This window comes from Macaca nemestrina, chromosome 12 (assembly GCF_043159975.1).
Source record: "Macaca nemestrina isolate mMacNem1 chromosome 12, mMacNem.hap1, whole genome shotgun sequence".
Taxonomy (NCBI): Eukaryota; Metazoa; Chordata; class Mammalia; order Primates; family Cercopithecidae; genus Macaca; species Macaca nemestrina.
In genome coordinates this window covers 3,720,320-3,741,798 of record NC_092136.1, presented here as the reverse complement: position 1 = coordinate 3,741,798, position 21,479 = coordinate 3,720,320, and the positions used below count along the sequence as shown (strand labels likewise).

Genomic DNA, 21,479 nt, shown 5'->3' with positions numbered 1-21,479 from the left:
CGCACCTGTAATCCAGCAATTTGGGAGGTTGAGGTGGGTGGACTGCTTGAGCCCCGGAGTTTGAGACCAGCTTGGGCAACATGGTGAAACCCCCTCTCTACCAAAAGTACAAAAATTAGCTGGGTGTGGTGGTACGTGTCTGTAGTAACAGCACTTTGGGAGGCCAAGGCCGGCAGATCCTTGAGCTCAGGAGTTCAAGACCAGCCTGGGCAACAGAGTAAGACTCCATCTCTACAAAATACCAAAAAAAAAAAAAAAAAAAAATTAGCTGGGCATGGTGGCGTGTGACTGTAGTCCCAGCTATTTGGGAGGCTGAGGTGGGAGGATCACTTGAGCTCAGGAGGCAGAGGTTGCAGTAAGCCAAGATGGCGCCACTGCACTTCAGTCTGGATGACAGACTGAGACCCCGTTTCCAAAACAAAACAACCAAAACAAAAACAGTGTGTTCACGGCCAATGATTATGACTCAGACATGAATGAAGTTTCTCTAAAGTGTGTTTTCTTCATGAGCACATCACAGCCTTCTCGCACTTGGGAACCCCAGACAGCACTGCAGCACCACGACAGGGGGCCGTTCCATAGAGCAAAACCACCAACAAACAGCACACAATTTCAAAACCCATGGCACTAAAGACATGGCAAAAAGGACACTTGTTTAGGGTACAAGAGGTGAGACCAGAAGGCAGAGCGTGGCCCCATTCAGCCTCAGCTGGGCACCTGCGGGCTGGATGACTCAGACTCTCCACCGCTCTGCATAGCTGCGAATAACCGTGAAGGCGCATGAGCTTTTATATTTCAGTGTTACAAATAAATTTTAGTGAGTAGGCAAAATCACAAATATGGAATCTGCGGATAAGGAGGACGAACTGTGCAGAAGTGTGTGGCGTCCACGGTCTGACCCACTCGAGCTGGAGGAGGCATCTGATCCTTACTTTCCACCAATAACCACTCGTCTCTCTCCTGCCTCCTGGTGGATCCCTTTCTACCTGCTTAAAACAGGCAAAAACCAGGGATCAGAATCTCTACCACATGACATGGCGCGGAAAAAAGAATTCCAGGCAGACACACATCATATGCTTGCCAAGGCATCTCAATATGTTAATTTCTTTGTTTTAAAAAAATAAGGGCCTACAGTAATAAGAAATAGACTTCAACGCAACACATGGAGACAAAAGATTCTTTGTAGCTATTTTATAAACAATAATACTTCCCATTGTGTTAAAATAAATAAGAGTCCCTGAACGCTGACTCTGAATTCCATTTAAATATTCATGAAGATTCTGAACTCGATCTCCAAAAAAGATTTCACAATAAAATATTCCATTTATCCCGTGTCTCTTGCTCTGCTCCCAAGGTCATTTCACTGCCTGGTGTGATGGACTTGAAAGCCATAGGAAGCACGGGAGACTCAGCTTGTTCTATGTGACCAATGAATCTGGGCCAGGTTGGGACTGATGGGGTCTGAGATGGGGAGAGGGCAGGCGAGTCAATACAAGGCAAATAACCCCACAGAGCAAGCTATCTCCACAAGCAGTGAGTTCCCCATCTCTGTGGGGGTTCAAGCAAAGGCAAGCAAGATCTTAAGGAGATGGAAATTCCCATTAAGACACAGGCAGGGTCCTGGTGACCTTCAAGGCCAGTGACAGTTCATTTTATGTGTCATCTTGACTCAGTTCCAGGGTGCTCAGAGTAAACCGTTATTTCTGAGTCTATTTGGGAGGCTGTTCCTGGATATAGCTGGGAGAATGTTTCTGGATCCGCATTTGAACTGGTAGACTCAGAAAAGCAGATACCCTCCCCAAAGTGGGTGGGCCTCATCCAATCCATTGAAGGTCTGAATAGAACAAAAGGCAGAGGAAGGGGGCATCAGTTCTCCCCAGTTGATTGCTGGCGCTGAACACAAATCGTTTTCTGCCCTTGTCCTGGCATTTACACCACCAGCTTTCCCAGGTCTTTGGTTTGCAGATGGCAGATTGTGGGACTTCTCAGCCTCCGTAATCACATGCGCCAATTCCTTATAATAAATCTCTCCTCATTCTCTTTCTATATATATGTATATATTTATATATGTACACATATATACATGTATCTTATTGGTTCCATTTTTTTCTAGAGAACCCTGGCTAACACAAGGCCTGTCGACACCACTGACTGCATGCCCTGAAACCCAGAGAGACAAGAGCATTGTCACGGATACCTGTTCCCATCAATGGACACCCCAGCCATGGAGCTGCCCCCTCCACCATGCATTCCAAAGGTGTCTAGAAGGGAAAGAAAGGCTTGTGTGCTTGAAGGGGGAAAACTTGAAGGCAGAGATCTGAGACAACTGGTCAACTCGCTATAAAGCCCTAATTCAGTGCAGAACAGGCCCTCGTGGCACACCTGGCATGGATCAAGGGCTGCCCAGGACAGTCCTAAGATGCATTTGTTGACATGAGAAACAAAAGCATGATTGCCAGAACAGCCTCACCCCCAGAAGATGCGGCAAAGGTCTACTGCTTGCTTTTATGTGGAACACGAGATGGAATCACAGGGCCTCAGAATGGAGGAAAAGCACGTGGTAACAGAAAAAGGCATTTGTTTCAAAGCTGATTCCTGTGGGGAGAGGAAGACTGGGTGGGGGCACAGGGGGTCCTCCCCTAGAGGAAGAACCAGACCCCTCCAATGGGATCCATGGGGCAGAATGAGGACTAAGGGAGAAAAACTTGCAAGCCTGGCAAGACATGAGCACTGATAAAGGTGCCTAGGGCTGGAAGTTAAGAGCCCACCTACGACTGTGAACCTGGACAGGTGGTAGGGCTGCCTTCAAACTCCCACACCAAAAGCCTACACCAGAGGAGAGAGGCAGGAAGATGCGCACACTGAAGAACGGTATGGGGTGACCTGAAAGTGACTCCCCATCTCTCCTGGGAGGGTGGGGCCGGCAGAGTCAGGGAGCAGACAGATGGTAATGCAGACCCGGGGGGAGTGCAGACCTATGGAGATGCACAGTTGCCTTGTGGAGAGAGAAGCTGGGAGGGTACTTCTGCTTCAACAAAAGAAGCAACACCACCCACAGGACACGAAGAACAATGTGCCCAGGGGCTTGTCACTTCCCTAATCTCTAGTGTGAGTTCCAGAACTTGTACCTGAGGTCACCATCTGTTAGTGGTGTGTGTATCGTAAGGAAGCCTGTGGTGTGTGCATCATCACATCTGCAAAGGCAGTTTTGCCATGTAAGGTTATATGTACACAGGTTTGGGGGATTAGGATGCAGATATGTTGAGGGGACGTTATTCTAGCAATCACAATATTGAAAGCAGTTGGATCCTGGGTGACTACAGAAACGTGAGCTGTACGTGCCACAGACAGTCACTGAAATGATAGCAGTGAGTAGGATGCTGATGAGGACGCTCAGCTGGTGTGAGCAAGCCCTGCAGAAAGCCAGAGAGTAAACACCTTCAGCTTTGAGGACCACATGGTCTCTATCACAGCTCCTCAACTCTGCCCTTCCAGCACAGCAGCAAACACAGGCAACATTTCAATGAATGGGCATGACTATGCTCCAGAAAAAATGTATTTACAAAGATAAGGCTATGGGCCAAGTGCAGGACCTATTGTGTAAACCTCAATGCAGAATATTTTCTTGGTTCCAATCATTCAATATCTCCCTGGATGAGGATCAGAAAGCCCTGCCTTCTGCCTCCCTGTGGAAGGAAGCATGTCCTTCCCACCCCACAGATGTCAGGATCTGCCGGTGCTCTGCTCCCTCTACCCAGACAACCACAATGTCTCCTTTTGTATGGATCCTGGGACACAGAAAAAACTGGGGCAAATCGACAGTCAACCTTTAGATGCAGTTACCAGATGACTTGAAGTCACTGGGAATGTGGGGGTGTTTGTTATGAGGCATAACCGGGTCCAAGCTGACTGATGCAAATAGAAAGTGTTAGTTATTAGGATTGTATTGTTTTAATGCTATTCCAGCACCTTCTCTGTTATCTCACCTGGCCAGTATGAGATGCTGAACCTAAGGCAGTCTCAAGTCACTGCTAGGTCTGGATAGAGGTCATTGGTCTCAGAGGTTGATCTTGCAAACATAAATGCCTTTTCTCTTGTATTTCTTTCTTTTTTCTTTTTCTTTTTTTTTAAAGACAGTGTCTCACTCAGTTTCCCAGGCTGGAGGCTGGAGTGTAGTGGCACGATCATGGCTCACTGCTGCCTCGATCTCCCAGGCTCAAGCAATCCTCCTGCCTCACCCTCCCATGCAGCTGAGACTACAGACACACCTCACCACACCCAGCGGGTGCGTTTCTTTCTTTCTTTCTTTCCTTCTCTCTTTCTTTCTTTCTTTTTTTTTTTTTTTTTGAGATGTGGTCTCACTATGTTGCCTGGGGTGGTCTGGGGCTCCTAGGCTCATGCAATCCTCCTGCCTTAGCCTCTAAAAGTGCTGGGCTACAGGCATGAGTCACCATACCCACCCACAAATGCATTTTCTGAGTACAGGCACAGAAGCCATCAATGGATAAACAGATGCACAAAATTCAGCCACGAAAGGGAATGAAGCCCCAACACACACTAACACATGGATAAGATTTGATCACGCTATGCTCAGAGAAAGTAACCAGACACACACAGCCTCATGTTCCATGATTCCATTCACATGACATGTCCAGAAAAGGCAAATCCATAGTGACAGAAAGTAGACTCGTGGTGCCAGGGGCTATAGGGAGGGAGGTTTAGGGGAGGCTAGTGAAAGGGTTTCTTTTTGAGGTGATGAAAATGTTCTAAAATTGACTATGGTGATAGTTGCACAACTGTGAATATACCAGAAACCCCTGGACTATACATGTTAGACGAGTGAACTGTATGGTCTGTGAATTACATCTCAATAAAGCAGTCTTTTACAAGGACAGCACACAGCACTGGGAAACCAGCGCCAGGGATGTCCGTCTATCCCTCCGCACAGCCCTCAGAGGGTGGCAGCTCTGGGGCACCCTGGACCACAAGTCAGAGTTGCTGGCGTGGCCACGGCAAGTCAGGAAAGGGAAACCGAAGAGGCTACAGAATCACCTGCCCTTGTATTCTCCTTCCTGGTGGCGACGTTGTCCACCGGTCACCGGGGCCAGCCCTTTGTAGGTCATCTCTAAGCCCTCACCCGCCGTTCTGAAACGGGCAAGAGAAGGTGTCTGGATGCCAAGGACACAGCTATAATTAGAGACCACTTAGTGGTGCACAGGGCAACGGCAAGGTGCTGGCGCCGAGCGTCTGTCGGAGCAATGAGTTCTCACATCCAGAAAGCCACTGCCTGTTGCTGAAGGGCCAATCTCTTTTGAGCAGAGACACCTTCTCAACGACGCTTATTATTCTTCCAAAGTGAAAATCATCCTAACATTTTTTATAAAGAAAGAAAAACATCACTCATTTTCAAGCCTGCAGAAATCCTAGCAATTCGAAATTAGCATAACAAATATTTTTTTAAGAAACACTGGAAGAGCCTCCGTGTGCCGTATTTATTACCGATTTCAATAAGCCCACTCTAAACGTCTCAGAATCACCATAATCTCTATGACACGGTATCTTCCATCGGAAATGAGTGGAAACGTCTTTTTCAAGCTGAAACTGTGATGTTCTGAGAAGAAAAGAAAACATTTTGCAGACATCTGGTTCTGGACAAAAGCATTGCTTCTGCCTTAGCCATGGAAATCTACCCCTTGGGGAAATCTGAACAGCTGAAACTACGTTCCGTGGAGGAAACAAAGGCAGTGCCTCTGATAAGAGCCATGGGAAATATTAATTTCCAGATGCACTCGTTTTTATCTTAAAATCTTGTCCTATATAAAGCAAGGCCTCATCTTAGACACTCCGGGAGCCAGAAGGAATAAGGGGTCCTTCAGACCCCCTCAGCAGCAGAAGCAGCAGGGCTCTGCCGGGTCCGTGCACGTGCGGTCCCGCTAGGGGAAGTGGATGTATGGAAACTGTCCAGACCAGAGGCAGATCCGTGCCCCTAAGACTTCAGACCAATTCCCAGGAAACCATCTCTGTTTACAAAGATTAAAGCCAATTTCCAAGTCAGGCATCTGGGCCACACCTTCCCATGGTGTGAGTAGAGATCCACCCCCAAACATTCAGTCTTCTGCAAGCATTGATCAAAGCAAATGCCAGGGTAGCTATGAAGTGGCCAGGCCTCAGAGACCCCACGTGGGGACCACCTGGCAGGGCAGGGGGCTCTCCTAACTCCACCCCCTGCCTAGGCATGTCATGCCTTCCATATGATATTGTCCTGGTGGATGCCACAGAAATCAGAAACTATTGAAAAGCACAGCATACCACTTCACATGGATTAGCATGGCTGCTACATATCACACAGCTCCTATGGAAAACAGAATGGTGGCTCCTGGAAAAATTAAAAATAGAATTCCCATATGACCCAGTAATTCCACTTCTGGGTCTATACCCAAAAGAATTCAACCCAGAGACTCCAACAGATATTTGCACACTCATGTCCACAGCAGCATGATTCAAACTAGCCAGAAAGGTGGGAGCAGCTCAGTGTCCCCCGGCAGACGAATGGATGAGCACAGTGTGGTCCATCCATGCAGTGGAATATTATTCGGCCATGAAAAAGCAATGAGATTCTGACACAGGCTACAGCGTGGAGGAACCTTGAGGACACTGTATTGAGTGAAATAAACCAGTCATAAAAAGACGAATACTGTAGGATTAAACTTAAATGAGGTCCCTAGAGTTGTGAGATTCATAGAGATGGAAAGTAGAATGATGGTTACCAGGGGCTGGGGGAGGAAGGAACAAAGGATTGGTGTTTAATGAGGACAGAGTTTCAGTCTGGGGAAATGAAAAAGTTCTGGTAGTCATGGCGACACCATCCCATGAATGTGCTTAATGCCACTGAAGAGCATGCTGAGAAATGATCAAAATCGATAAATTTTAGGTTATGTGTATTTGACCACAGTTGAGAAAAACATGAATTTCTAAATTCTCTTGAAAAGCAGGAAGATCTGACAACAGTGGGTATGTGTATTTATTGCAATTTTTAAAAAAGCAACAACAGACCAGGTGTGGTGGCTCATGCCTGTAATCCCAGCACTTTGGGAGGCTGAGGCGGGCAGATCACCTGAGTTCAGGAGTTCAAGACCAGCCTGGCCAACATGGCGAAATCCCGTCTCTACTAAAAATATAAAAATTAGCTGGGCGTGGTGGCACACACCTATAATCCCAGCTACTCTGGAGGCCGAGGCAGGAGAATTGCTTGAACCTGGGAGGTGGAGGTTGCAGTGAGCTGAGATCGCGCCACTGCACTCCAGCCTGGGCGAGAAAGAAAGGCTATGTCTCAAAAAAAAAAAAAAAAAAAAAAAAAAGAAAAAGAAAAAAGAAAAAGCAACAACAACAGCTGGGCGCAGTGGCTCATGCCTATTATCCCAGCATGAGCTGGGAGGTTGAAGTGAGAGTATAACTTGACCCCAGGAGTTCGAGACCACCCTGGGCAACATGGCAAAACTCACGTCTACAAAAATATCAAATATCAAAAAAATGAGTGGTGTGTGGTGGCACACGCCTGTAGTCCCAGCTACTCCATAGAAAGAGGCAGGAGGATCACTTAAGCCTGGGAGGTAGAGGCTGCAGTGAACCATGAGTGTGCCACTGCACTCCAGCCTGGGCAACAGAGCAGGACTCTGTCTCAACAACAACAACAACAACAACAAAAACCAGCAGCGGCCGGGCGCGGTGGCTCAAGCCTGTAATCCCAGCACTTTGGGAGGCCGAGACGGGTGGATCACGAGGTCAGGAGATCGAGACCATCCTGGCTAACACGGTGAAACCCCGTCTCTACTAAAAAAATACAAAAAACTAGCCGGGCGAGGTGGCGGGCGCCTGTAGTCCCAGCTACTCCGGAGGCTGAGGCAGGAGAATGGCGTAAACCCGGGAGGCGGAGCTTGCAGTGAGCCGAGATCGCGCCACTGCACTCCAGCCTGGGTGACAGAGCCAGACTCTGTCTCAAAAAAAAAAAAAAAAACAACAACAACAAAAAAAAAAAACCAGCAGCAACAACAATGCCCACTGCACATTAAAACCAGGTAGTCACTTCCTGCCGCACACTCAGGTTTCTCACCCCAGGTAATGGAGGCCCGTGCAGCCGGCCGGCCTCCCTCCTGCTTCTCAGGCCGCCTCTGCTTCCCAAACAGCCCAGCCCTGCCCAGGGTGCAGCCTCAAACACAGGGGCTCTGCCCGGGAAGCAGTCCTCGGCCGTCCCCACCCCGCCGCAGGGTAAGCACCTTGGCTTTCTGAAGCCAGAGGAGATGATGCTCCCCAGGAAGGTCACTGGGTCTCAGACTAAGTCACCCCCAAATAGCATCTCCTGGCATTCACTGCAATTATAAGACCAAATTCCATCAACTCAAAGCCACCATCAATTAAGGAGGCTCCTTATTTTATGCCCCAATGATAAGAGAAAACGCTGTCACTGAATATTTCCAATACTATTGATTACAATATACAAGAGGCAAAAGAGAACCCCCCTTAGATCAGCTGAAATGCCGCGTGTGAGTAAATCATGAGTGGTGCGATTTTCCTCCCGGAGGCCAGTGGGGCCGTTCCAAGGGGAGGACCTCCTCGCTGGGGAATGTCCAGTGCCCAGGTTTTCAATAAATGGGGGTTGGATGATGGACACAGCAGGAACATTAGGTAACAGTCAGGGACCAGCGGGACAGGGGCGGAAACCTCCCAGGGTATAGCACCCAGAAACAGGGTTTGTTTCTCAGGAATCAGAATCTCAGAGTGGGTCTTCCTGCCTCCAGAATACACCAAACTCACAGGTGTGCTGGGCACAGGTGGGCGCCGAAAGGTCACGTGGGCTTTCTAGAGCTCCAGCAGGAGTCTCCTGAGAGCCTACTGACTCTCGAGAACTGCGTAGCCATGTGGGAGCCAAAATGTGTCCCCTCACCCGAGGGCTGGGCCAGTGTCACAGATATTCATCCCCAGTGCGGATGAACAAATGACCCCGACGGTCACAGGAGCACCCAAGATGGGCAGGACTGTCGCCGTTTCACAGACGCAGGGCCTGGCACTCAGAGGGACGTTACCAAGGAGACGAGCTGGTCCGGCTTAGCAGGGTCAGCCGTCCTCATAACGGGGCTTCACTTCTGGAACTGACTCCTTTCTCGAACTGCCTATGTTTTGCCGGGGACCGCAAAGCAAACTAAAGCAACGCAGTGGCCACAGGAAGCGTTCACAGAGAGCAGGGATGGAGCAGGTGTGGAGCCAGCCGCCCTGCTTCCTCTCTCCACAGGTAAACAGCCGTGTCTATGACAGGGGCCCTCCTTACCTGCGGTTTCAGTTAACTGCAGTCTGATGCAATGCGAAAATATGAAACAAAACATTCCAGAAATAAACAATTCACCTGTTTTCAATTGCGTGCCATTCTGAGCAATGTGATGGAATCTTGCCTCCTGTTGCTCCGTCCTGCCCAGGATGTGAATCATCCCTTTGTCCAGCGTGCCCATGCTGTCTAGGCCACCCACCCATTCGTCACTCAGGAGCTCTCTCAGTTCTCAGATTGAAAACACAGCCCATACATGGAGGGGTCTGTGCTATCCTCCGTTTCTGGCATCCACCCAGGTCCTGGAACACAGCCCACATGGGTAAGAAGGGTCTGCTACAGTCTCATTTTGCAGATGGAAGAACCGAGTCCTCAGTTTGTAATTAGCCCCTATCACATGGTAAGCCAGGAGTGAAAGCGAGAGTGGCAGCCAAACGGACGGGTTCAAGGACACCTCTGAACCATCTGGAATCCATCTCCGGAGGTCACTCCCCGTGGGTCACGCTGACCTTTCCAACAGCCTAAAACCTAAAACCACAACCGATTCTATTCTGACTTGGACATGAGGTCTTTTCTGAACCTGGGATGCTAACCTGTTATTTATTTAATCAGCAAACACGTCTACCACGTGCCAGGCCCCGAGCAGGACAGCTGACTTGAATGCAGACATGGATAAAACAGACTCTGTCCTAAACAGACACTTTCCAAGATCTGAAAGGCCTCCTCCGAGACAGCAGCTTAGGAATGTTTTAAAACTCCATGTTCTGAAAAGCACAGCGAATCTCTGCCCCGAGTTCCTCGTCATGAGAGCGGGCCTGTTACACCGCCTCCGCAGTGGTGAACAGTTCCAGGTTAAGCAGGGATTTGGAGGTGCCCATCATGAACAGCCTCGGGTTCACACCTGCCAGGGACCATGTCTTTCCCCTGCCTGTCCCCGCTGCACTGGCTGAAGTGGGCACCATTCCTAGAGGCCCACGGCTGAGGTCTCACACGGATTGAAATCAATTTGGCCACATTAATGTCTCAGTTGGCTGAGATTTCTCTCTCTCCAGTAAACACCATTCCTTAAATGCCAACTCTGTGGAGCTTATTCTCAAAATGTTCAAAAAAAAAAAAGGAAAAACCCATGAAGAAGAATCACAGCACTAAAACCAATGAGAGAGTTTTCAGATACCTTTAAAGCAACAGGAGAGGTCAGGCGTGGTGGCTCACGCCTGTAATCCCAGCACTTTGGGAGGCCTAGGCAGGCAGTTCACCTGAGGTCAGGAGTTTGAGACCAGCCTGGCCAACATGGTGAAACCCCGTCTCTGCTAAAAAATACAAAAATTAGCCGGGCGTGGTGGCGGGTGCCTGTAATCCCAGTTACTTGGGAGGCTGAGGCAGGAGAATCACTTGAACCCGGGAGGCGGAGGTTGCAGTGAGCCAAGATCACACCACTGCACTCCAGCCTGGGCAACAGAGTGAAACTCTGTCTCAAAAAAAAAAAAAAAAAAAAAAAAAAAGGAGAGAGAATTACATAAAAAAGTAAAACTAAAATAAATAAGGCAACAGGCAAAAGAAGCAAGACCATGTGTTTGTGTGTTTGTCTTTGCTATTTTTTTCTCTATCTTGTTGACAATCATTTTGGTCTGTAAAGACCATGTTAGCAACCAAAAGACAGAGCTGAAACAGTTCTCCGCTAAGGAACAGGTTCACAGAGAGCTGGTGCAGGCCGGGTGGGCTCTGGCCTCCTCGCTTCCCGGACCCTAACCCGTGTGTACCCTCGAGGTTCCCAACAGCCCTCCCTAAAGAACAGTCAGAGACTATAAGCAGGAAAACACCTCTGGTGACGGGTAATGCTCACCAGTACCCACTGTAAGTCCTCAAGGTGATTCAGCCAGCACCGGGTTTCCAGTTCCAAGGATCCTTCATTTCTCCTTGGAACTGACTCTTCCACCTTCCTTTCCCTCCCTGAGATGTCTTGATGGGCCTGACCTTTTTTGAAATGTCACTGCTAGCTGTCGCTTTTAAGTTGGAAGACTGAGATCTGTAGCATCAGTCATGTACTTCTGCCCTGCCAAACCCCAGTTCTCCGTGAGGAGTCGGAACATGTCACTTATCAGCCCTGGACAAGCTAAGATGCTGTGCAGGGGCCTCTGGGTTCCTCAGAATCGATATAGCCTGTGTCTAGAAGAGTTTAAGAGCCACCAAACACTAGATGCACAGGTGCTTTCAAAGCTCAAAGGAGATGGAAGAAAACATCCTCTGGGGAGAACAAGTGACGGGAACACAGAAATCTTTTGAAACTCCCCAAGTCATGTGATAACAGGGATGTGTTCGAAACAAAAGCCCCAAATGCCTTCACTGATCACTGCTGCCTGCCTGATGGAGGTTCACCAGGACCTCATTTCCCTGACAGCTCGGTGAGGCTCCCTCCTAGGTGACTTTTGGATGGTGGACAAGTGACTCTGTCATCGTCTGCCCCGGGGTCTCCCAGATCCTACAATTTCCCGAGGACATCCATGTTTCATCAGTTGGTGGCCTATGCATCTGGAGTGCTCAGAGGGCCTGGCCTTGGCAAGCGTGCAAAAGATGAGAATGGCCGCCATCAGATCGTGTGCATTCTGCTATCAAAGATCACAGTCACAGTGGCTACTCCCATCTTTTGAGCACTTTATAGTGTGTATGTGTGTGCGCAGGTGCACACGTGCAGGTGTGTGTGCACCTTTTTTTTTTCTCGAGTGGAAATAGAACATCTTTTAAAAGGCAGAGCTTAGAGAAAAAAGGTCTAGGTCAAGTCCTGGTGTTGTCCCTGTTTACTCAGGAACTGCTTCTTGTTGAGGAACACAAATCCACTCAGATGGGCTCAGTCCCAGAGGCAGAATCTCACAAAAACCTAGTGTAGGATGTGTGACCTCTCAGAAGCCAGAGGACCTTTGGGGCCACTCTCTTCATTTGCATATGTGTGCGGACGCCTGTGTGCATGCACGTGTGTGCGCGCGCATGCGTGAGCACGACCTGTCCATCTTTTTTTTTTTTTTTTTTATGAGATGGAGTCTCGCTCTGTGGCCCAGGCTGGAGTGCAGTGGCCAGATCTTAGCTCACTGCAAGCTCCGCCTCCCGGGTTTAGACCATTCTCCTGCCTCAGCCTCCAGAGTAGCTGGGACTACAGGCGCCCGCCACCTCGCCCGGCTAGTTTTTTGTATTTTTTAGTAGAGACAGGGTTTCACCGTGTTAGCCAGGATGGTCTCGGCCTCCCAAAATGCTGGGATTACAGGCTTGAGCCACCGCGCCCGGCCGTTTTTTGTATTCTTTAGTAGAGACAGGGTTTCACCGGGTTAGCCAGGATGGTCTCGATCTCCTGACCTTGTGATCCGCCTGTCTCGGCCTCCCAAAGTGCTGGGATTACAGGCTTGAGCCACCGCGCCCGGCCGACCTGTCCATCTTATTCTCTCTGGGTCTATATCACCTTCTCCTTTTTTTTCTGGCATGTCCTTCCCTGGCTTCTGCCTCCCTAGGAGCAGAGGGCTCTTTAAAATCCCAGCAGGGGGAGAATGGCGTGAACCCGGGAGGTGGAGCTTGCAGTGAGCCGAGATCACGCCACTGCACTCCAGCCTGGGAGACACAGCGAGACTCCGTCTCAAAAAAAAAAAAAAAAAAAAAAAAAAAAAAAAAAAAAAATCCCAGCAGGACTGAGTCTCTGCCCCAGTCCCAGTTTCCCCAGGGACAAATCAGATTGGCTCAAAATTAGCCAATCGGCTGGGGACACAGTGGGGTGAAGGTTGGAACAGAACCCAGAGATGGTTTTCAGGTGGGACCAGCATCACTGTATGTGTGGATGTGGTGGCGGGGGGTATCCTGGGCACAGCTTTAACCCCTCTGAGCCAGGAGGAGATGTGCTGAGGATAAAATAACACAGAAGGAGCAAATGAAGGTAGACTTGCTTCATGAATGTGATCCACTTAGTCAATACTCTGGAATATTGTTGAAAACAGGATTCCCTCCCCAACAAGGAAAGGCATGTTCCTGAAAAGTTACACGCAGGTCCACTCAGGGATTACTGAAACAAAAGACGGGAGGCACAGAGGCCATCGGGGGACTTATGAAAATGCATATATGTGTCGTTTTGCTCACTAAGATTTAGCCAAAGAAACAGTATTTACTGACAGCCACCTGTACAGGTCAATCCTGAGGAATGTGCTGAGCACAGGAGGTCCCTGCCCTTTGGAAACACGGCTTCTAGTTGAGGAGATGATAAAGAACCCAGAAGGCAATGGGCAGCCAGGCGAGGACAGGGAGAGGGAAGCCCAGGAGCTGAGGAGGAGGAGGAGAGTTCCAGGCAGAGGAACAGCATATGCAAAATGCCAGAGGTCAGAGTCAGGCTAGTGGACTCCAGTTCTACACGCCTGGAGCACGGAATGCAGGGAGCACACGGCAGAGAAGGGAGGTGATGTGACAACCGCCACACTCAGAGGGCCCTTCTTGGCGGGGCAGCTGCAGGGAGTGACATGACCCCATGTGTAATCTAGAAAGGTGAGGTGCCCAGCTGCAGAAAGGAGAAGGGTCTGGGCCACCAGCAGCGGCAGAGAAGCTGGTGGCTAATCCAGGAGAGACACTGCGGCGCCAGAACTGTGGGGTGGCAGCAGGGACAGAGGGAGGCCGATGGGCTGGAAAGACCTTCCGAAGGGAGATGACAGACCCTAAGGGAACCCGGGGTGACTTTCTTTCTCATAAATAAGATGATGAGGACCAGGCTGTTCTTTCTGACTTTCCCTCCCGGGTTTTGTGTTTTGCTGGGAGCGTCTCAAGAACTTGTGCACTTCAGTTTAAAAAGAGGCTAGCTCCAACATGTTGGGAGGCCGAGGTGGGCAGATCACCTGAGGTCAGGAGTTTGAGACCAGCCTGACCAACATGGTGAAACCCCATCTCTATTAAAAATACAAAAATAATTAGCTGGGTGTGGTGGTGCGTGCCTGTAGTCCCAGCTACTCGGGAGGCTGAGGCATGAGAATTGCTTGAACCTGAGTGGCGGAAGTTGTAGTAAGCTGAGATCGTGCTGCTGCACTCCAGCCTGGGCAACAGAGTGAGATTGTCTCAATAAAAATAATAATAAAACAAAACAAATAATAATTCTAAAAAAGAGACTAGCAAGGTGCTAGCAAGGTGCTCCATGTGTGGGGCAGCCTGCTTACCAAGGCCTTTCCTGAGCTTTGTTCTCCATCCAACAGCTAAACAACTTTAAGGTTTGCTGACCTGGGCCCTCCTGGTCTACCCTGATCCTACAGAACTTCTCATACCTCATTCTCTTCCCCATGATGGGCCAAGAAAGGCCCTGTCCTACCCGCAGCCCTCCCCGCTGCATGGCTCCTCTCTTTTTTTTTTTTTTTGAGACGGAGTCTCGCTCTGTCGCCCAGGCTGGAGTGCAGTGGCGCTATCTCGGCTCACTGCAAGCTCCGCCTCCCGGGTTTACGCCATTCTCCTGCCTCAGCCTCCCGAGTAGCTGGGACTACAGGCGCCCGCCACCTCGCCCGGCTAATTTTTTTGTATTTTTAGTAGAGACGAGGTTTCATTGTGTTAGCCAGGATGGTCTCGATCTCCTGACCTCGTGATCCGCCCGTCTCGGCCTCCCAAAGTGCTGGGATTACAGGCTTGAGCCACCGTGCCTGGCCTGCTCCTCTCTTTAGAGGTAGGCAGAACAACGGCCTAGAAGAGATCAAGTCCCAATCCTGGGAGGCTATAAATATGTGACCTTTGTCTTCACAGATGTCATGAAGTTAAAAATCTTCAGATGCAGAGACTATCCTGGATCATCCAGGTGGGCCCTAAATGTATCCTAAGTGCCCTTCTAAGAGGGTGATTTGATGCAGAAGAGAAGGTAATGTGACCACAGGGGTTGAACTGGGTTGGGGGTCCAGAGATTCGTGTGATGCGGCCACAAACCAAGGAGCACCAAGATTGCCCGTCGCCACCCAGAGCTGGAGGAGACGAAGAATGGTTTCTCCCCAGGGTTTCCAGAAGGAAGGCAGCCCCACCCACACCTTGATTTCAGACTTCTGGCCCCCTCAACTGGAGAGAGTCAATTTCCACTTTTTTTTTTAGATAGAGTCTTACTCTGTCACCAGGCTGAAGTGCAGTGGCACGATCTTGGCTCACAGCAACCTCCGCCTCCCAGGTTCACGCAATTCTCCTGCCTCAGCTTCCTGAGTAGCTGGGATTATAGGCGTGTGCCACCACACACAGCTAAATTTTGTATTTTTAGTAGAGACCGAGTTTCACCATGTTGGCCAGGCTGGTCTTGAACTCTTGACCTCGTGATCCACCCACCTCAGCCTCCCCAAGAATTTCCGCTGTTTCTACCCATCCAGGCAGTGGTCATTTATCACAGCAGGCCCAGGACACAAAGGCATCTCTCCCATTAGCCAGTGCCCCTCTTCCTCTGATAGTCCCCCCAGAACCGACTCAATTTTTCTAAGAGGATAAATCATAACTCCCATAAACCATTCTCAAAAGGTGTGACAGCAACACCCTGACAAGAGGCTGATCACTGGTTGCTGGAGGGGGTTTAAAGCACAGCAATGCAGTGATAACTAAAAAGATTTATGGTCTATGTGAGGCATTAAATCTTCATGGAGGGTGCAAGAAAAAAGGGAAAAAAATGGCTTTTAAAGCACCAACTTAAATGAACTAGCACCACATAGGGGTCATGGGTACTTCCTTCCTTTAGTCATAAAATACCTGCTGAGATCCCAAGTGTGCTACTTGGTGGGGAGATGATGACCACGGGACTGGCCTCTGCCCTTCTGGAGCGTTCATTCTGGTGGGAGACGAAGATAGAGAGTTACAGGTTTGAATCCCTTCCAGGAGGCAGAGGGGCTGATTAAAAACAAGTTTGGTGTCTGATAGTCTCCAATTTCAATTCTGCCTCATGAACTGATCAGTAAAATTGGTTCATAATATTTAAACCTGCAGAGCATTCAAGGACCATGTCACACCAATAAAGCATCTGCTCCCTATGTGTACATAGTGGATACTCAATACATGTAGTCCTCTCCCCCCTCCCCCTGAGTTCTATCTATTCATGAACTAGTCAGATAGCTAACTCCACACACTGCCCAAAAATGGAGGCTGACACACTTAAACACACGACACCTCCCAGAACTACATCTGTAGGAAGACAGCAGGCTGTGTGTTGAAAGCAAAATATTGCAGAACTACAGACAACAGAAGCATTACGGTAAACTGAGAAAACTACTTAATATTCCTGACTTGAAACATATCTCCTAAACTTGCTGTTGGGGTCGCTACAGACTAAATTGTGTGTCCCCTCCCAACCCTTCCAAATTCATATGTTGGAGCTCTAACCCCTGGTGGGATGGCATTTGGATTGGGACCTTTTGGGAGTGTTTAGGTTTAGGTGAGGTCATGAGGGTGGGGCCCCCACGATAGGATTCGTGTCCTTATAAGAAGAGGTACTAGAGAGCTGACTCACTCTTTCTTTGCCACATGAGGGCACAGGGAGAAGGAAGTCAGCCCCCATGAGAAATGGAATCAGCCACAACCTTGCTAGGACTTCCAGCCTCCAGAACTGTGAGTGATAAATTTCTGTTGTGTAACACCTTCCAGCCTACAGCACTTTGCTATAGCAGCCTGTCTTCATCTGTTTCGTGTTATAATAATAATATATAATAATAACATGATAATACTGGAGAATGGGTAATTTCAAAAGAAAAGACGGCTGGGTGTGCTGGCTCATGCCTGTAATCCCAGCAATTTGAGAGGCCAAGGTGGGTGGATCACGAGGTCAGGAGTTCAAGACCAGTCTGGCCAACATAGCAAAACCCCGTCTCTACTAAAAACACAAAATTAGCCGGGTGTGGTGGCAGGTGCCTGCAATCCCAGCTGCTCGGGAGGCTGAGGCAGGAGAATTGCGTGAACCCAGGAGGCGGAGGTTGCAGTGAACTAAGATCACACCATTGCACTTCAGCCTGGGCGACAGTGAGACTCTGTCTCATTAAAAAAAAAAAAAAAAAAAAAAAAAAAAGGAAAAAGAAAAGAAAAGAGGTTTATTTAGCTCATGGTTCTGTGGTGTGGGAAGTTCAAGGGCACCGCCTCAGTTTCTTGTGATGGTTTCTGTGCTGCTACACAACATGGTGGAGAAGGTCACAGGGGAAGTAGACACATGCAAGGAGGAACCACATGTGAGGGGTGTCCTGGCTTTATAACAAGCCATTCTTATGAGAAGAAACCTATTCCCATGAGGACTAATCCCGTCTAGAGAGTGAAATCTCACTCACTACTGGAGAACACCACCAAGCTATTCATGAGGGATCTGCCCCAGAATCCAAACACCTTCCACTAGGTCCTCCCACCTCCCAACACCCCCACATTGAGAAATCAAATTTCAACATGAGATTCAGTGGGGACAAGCAAGCCATATCCAAACCCTAGCACGGCCCCAGCACACTAGCAGAGTGTCATTTCCACTTCACTTCTAACAGATGAACTTGAGGACTTACATTCAGGGACAGACACTTCTTCAGGATGGAAACAGTGGATTATAAGTATCTCACCAAGCATCAGTTGCACCCTGCTCTCACCTTTTGCATTTCACAAGCCCCTCCTCCTTAACTGGGCACCAAGCTGTACCAGGTTAACACTGCCACTTAGTGGCCAGCTCAAGAAATTACATGGAGCCATATGACCAGACAGGGCCTTTGCCTGTTCACTTAACATTTGTTACTGAGGGTTCTGGGTCTGGTGCTGGGCGCCAGGAGAATAAAGATAGATGGGAAAGTGCATCCCTCTCAAAGCACTTTAAAGTTTAGCTTGGGAGATTTATGCATGAACCATTCATTGTAATACAATATATAAAAGGTACCCATCAAGTACTGTGGGAATCAAAAGAAAAGCTTCCTGCAGAGAAAGCACTTCGGCTCTGAGGGGTGGGAAGGAGTTCACCTGGCAAAGGTGGTGATGGTGAAGCAAGCAGTCCCACCTGGCTGGAGAGACATCACATCATTGAGAAGATGGTGTTCAGTCACCGACGTGTTCAAAGGGGTCTGTCTGTGTCTAGGGGAGATTATATCCCCTGTTGGAGGCAGCCCAGCAGCAGAGAGAGTGGCTAAGGCACTTCTTAGATAAACTCAACAAGGAAAGTGTGGCCATGCTAGGGAAGGCACCTATGGAGCCCCTTGCACATGAAACTGGCTAGGACTACAACTCACTCTGGTGTCCTTAGGTGGAAACTCAATTGGATGCCCAGGCTCGAAGCACCTTGAGAACTGGGGCTCTGACCAGGTCAGTAAGCAGGTCAAACCGAGGAGGAACCAGGAGCTTTTCCCATGCAAGGAGAGATGGCAGTGGGTCCAGATTTAGGGCACAGCAGATACTCATGAGATGAGCAGGTGGCAATACCCCTGGGCGGCGGGGACAGGGGCTGAGGAGGCAGGAGAAGAGCCTGGGCCAGAAGGATGGCAAGCCCTGAGCACTGTGGAGCACTGACCCCGAAATGCAGTCTTGTTTGCAATAGCCAGTGCCAGATCAGAAGATGGAGAAGAGGTAATATTAAAGATTTTCTCTAAACAAATGAAATCTAACTTTTACAGCAACAATGTCCTGTCTGGATGGATGCTTTGAAACGTTTATTGTTCTACATGGAGTACGAGCTGCTCCCCTCCCACCCAACCCCTTCCTCACTACAGGGCCAACCACATCCCACGCCGCAGTGCTTTTTCAGGTGTTTGCTGCCTATTTGTAAATAGCACACATCTGATCATCTGTCTTGATTTCCTTCTGTTTAAATATTACTTATTGACTTCCTGCCAGGGAGGATGAGAGTTTCACTCATTTATCACACAGCCCAAGACAGCCATGGCCCCGCTTGGTTAAATCATGGTTCCTGTGTTTATGCTATTAGGGCTAGTTACATCTTGTCCACAGCAAGGTAGGCAGTCGACTGCGATTCTATTTTCCTTGAGTAAATAACAGCCACATTTTCAAATCTGCCTTTCTATTTACATGTAACGAATTTATCACCAAGTTCTGACAGAGGTGTAAATTGCAGAGCGCAGGTCTCCTCCTGTGAGGTGCAAACACATCCAGCAATCTGTTGCCTGGGTTTCTGGGCCACCCTCTCCCAGAGCCATCCACCCTCCTGTGCCCACCTAGGTCAATGCTCCACAGTCATTCCAGGCCCGGCCTCTGCCCGGTGCCAGGGCCCTCCCCAGAGTGCAGGTCTTCCTGTCCCCTGGCTCACTCCCTCTCTGGTGAAGCTCCTCTCCAGGAGCTTCCTGAGAAAGCAGCATAGGAGGGGCTGATTCGAGAAAACACGCATCTGGGACCCTCTGATTTGCTAGAACACTGGTTTGGAAGGTTTTTCCCACTGCACTTCCCATATGGCTGCTGAGAGGTCAGACCCCAGATCCGCTACGTGCAACTTGACTTTTCTCTCTTGAAACTTTTAGGATTGCGTTTCTGTTTCTATTCCCTGAGTTCTGAGCTTTTAGGACCCCCAGCTTGCCTGGGGGTGTCTTCTCACACCAGGGCCCTTTCAACTGGGAATCTCACATCCATCTGCTCAGAGGCTTTATCTTGGATGATCTCTTTGTTTATTTCTCCCTCATTATTCAGATGCCGAACCTGCGAGATGACTCCTCGAACTCTACCTGATTCCAGGGCTCTCTTCCGCCTCCTTGTGTTCATCTCCAACATTACTGCTATGCCACTTTTTTGCAATCATTATTGATCTTCATGACTTTCTCAAATGCTCCCTGTTTCACAGATGCTATTATCTTCTCTTACTGCACTGAGGATATTAGGTAGGGAGGGCATCTCCTTTGGAACTTCCCTTCTGTGTTGCGGGAAGTCAGGGAACCCAAACAAAGGGACCAGCTGAAGCCATGGCAGAAGAGCATCAATTATGAAGATTTCATGGACATTTGTTAGTTCCCCAAATTAATGCTTTTATAATTTCTTACCCCTGTCTTTACTGCAGTCTCTGAACACAAATTGTGAAGATTTCATGGACATCTATCACTTTCCCAATCAATACTCTTACAATTTCCTATGCCTGTCTTTACTTTAATCTCTTAATCCCGTCATCTTCGTAAACTGAGGATGTATGTTGCCTCAGGACCCTGTGATGATTGTGTTATCTGTACAAATTGTTTGTAAAACATGTGTGTTTGAACAATATGAAATCTGGGCATCCTAAAAGAACAGGACAACAGTGATTTTCAGGGAACAAAGGAGATAACCATAAAGTCTGACCATCTGTGGGGCCAGGCAGAACAGAGTCATATGTCTCTTCTTTCAGAAAGTGAATAGGAGAAATATTGCTGAATTATTTTCTCAGCAAGGAATAACCCTGGGAAAATGAATGCATTCCCAGGGAGAGGTCTCTAAAATGGCCACTCTGGGATTGTCTATATTATGCAGTTGTAGATAAGGGATGAAATACGCCCTGGTCTCCTGAAGCATCCCCAGGCTTGCTAAGGTTAGGAAATTCCAGCCTGGTGACTTCTAGTCAGACTGGTTGTCTGCTCTTAAACCCTGTTTACTGTTTAGATGTTTATCAATGACAACATGTGCCCAGCAGGACATGGAACCTCGTTAGTAATTCTAATTTCACCCTGGCCTTGTGATCTTGCTCTGCCCCCATTTTCCTCGTGATATTTTATTGCCTTTGAAGCATGTGATCTCTGTGACCCGCTCCCTATTTGTACACCCCTCCCCTTTGAAAATTGCTAATAAAAACTTGCTGGTTTTGTGGCTCAGGGGCATCACAGAACCTGCCAAAATGTGATGTCACCCCCGGAGGCCCAGCTGTAAAATTTCTTTCTTTTGTACTCTCTTTATTTCTCAGACCGGCTGACACTTAAAAAAGAACCTGCATTGAAATATTGGGGGCTGGTTCCCCTGATACTTCAGTTCCCCAAATTGTCTTGGTTTCTGCCTGGAGTATTCAGTTCTACTTGTTTCATGTCTGCCTTTGAGGTGACAGCTTTCCTTCAATGACAGGTGATTCTCAGCTGCTTGTCTCCATCTTGTACTTGAGGCACTTACACAGGGGATGGAAATTTTGTATGGGTGCCTCTTGTCAACAGGAGGACTTCCCTTGGGGCACTTTGCTGGGGAGATGAACCATGAAATCCTTGAAGGACACGTTCCAGTCAGAGTCCACAGC

The 21,479-nt window shown here is 48.7% G+C and overlaps 1 protein-coding gene across 7 annotated transcripts in view; it reads right to left on the bottom strand.

Moving 5' to 3' along the window:
- Window positions 1-21,479, bottom strand: part of LOC105469739 (SH3 and multiple ankyrin repeat domains 2) — a 666,868-nt gene that overhangs the window by 465,937 nt on the left and 179,452 nt on the right. The window contains exon 1 of one of the 7 annotated variants that reach the window (XM_071074116.1): window positions 16,031-16,109. The exons of the other annotated variants lie outside the window; for them this stretch is intronic. Within the exon in view, the coding sequence (XP_070930217.1) occupies window positions 16,031-16,108 (78 nt within the window). The 5' untranslated portion in view covers window position 16,109. Of the gene's footprint in view, window positions 1-16,030; window positions 16,110-21,479 lie in introns of those variants that run through there. 7 annotated transcript variants of the gene reach the window in all.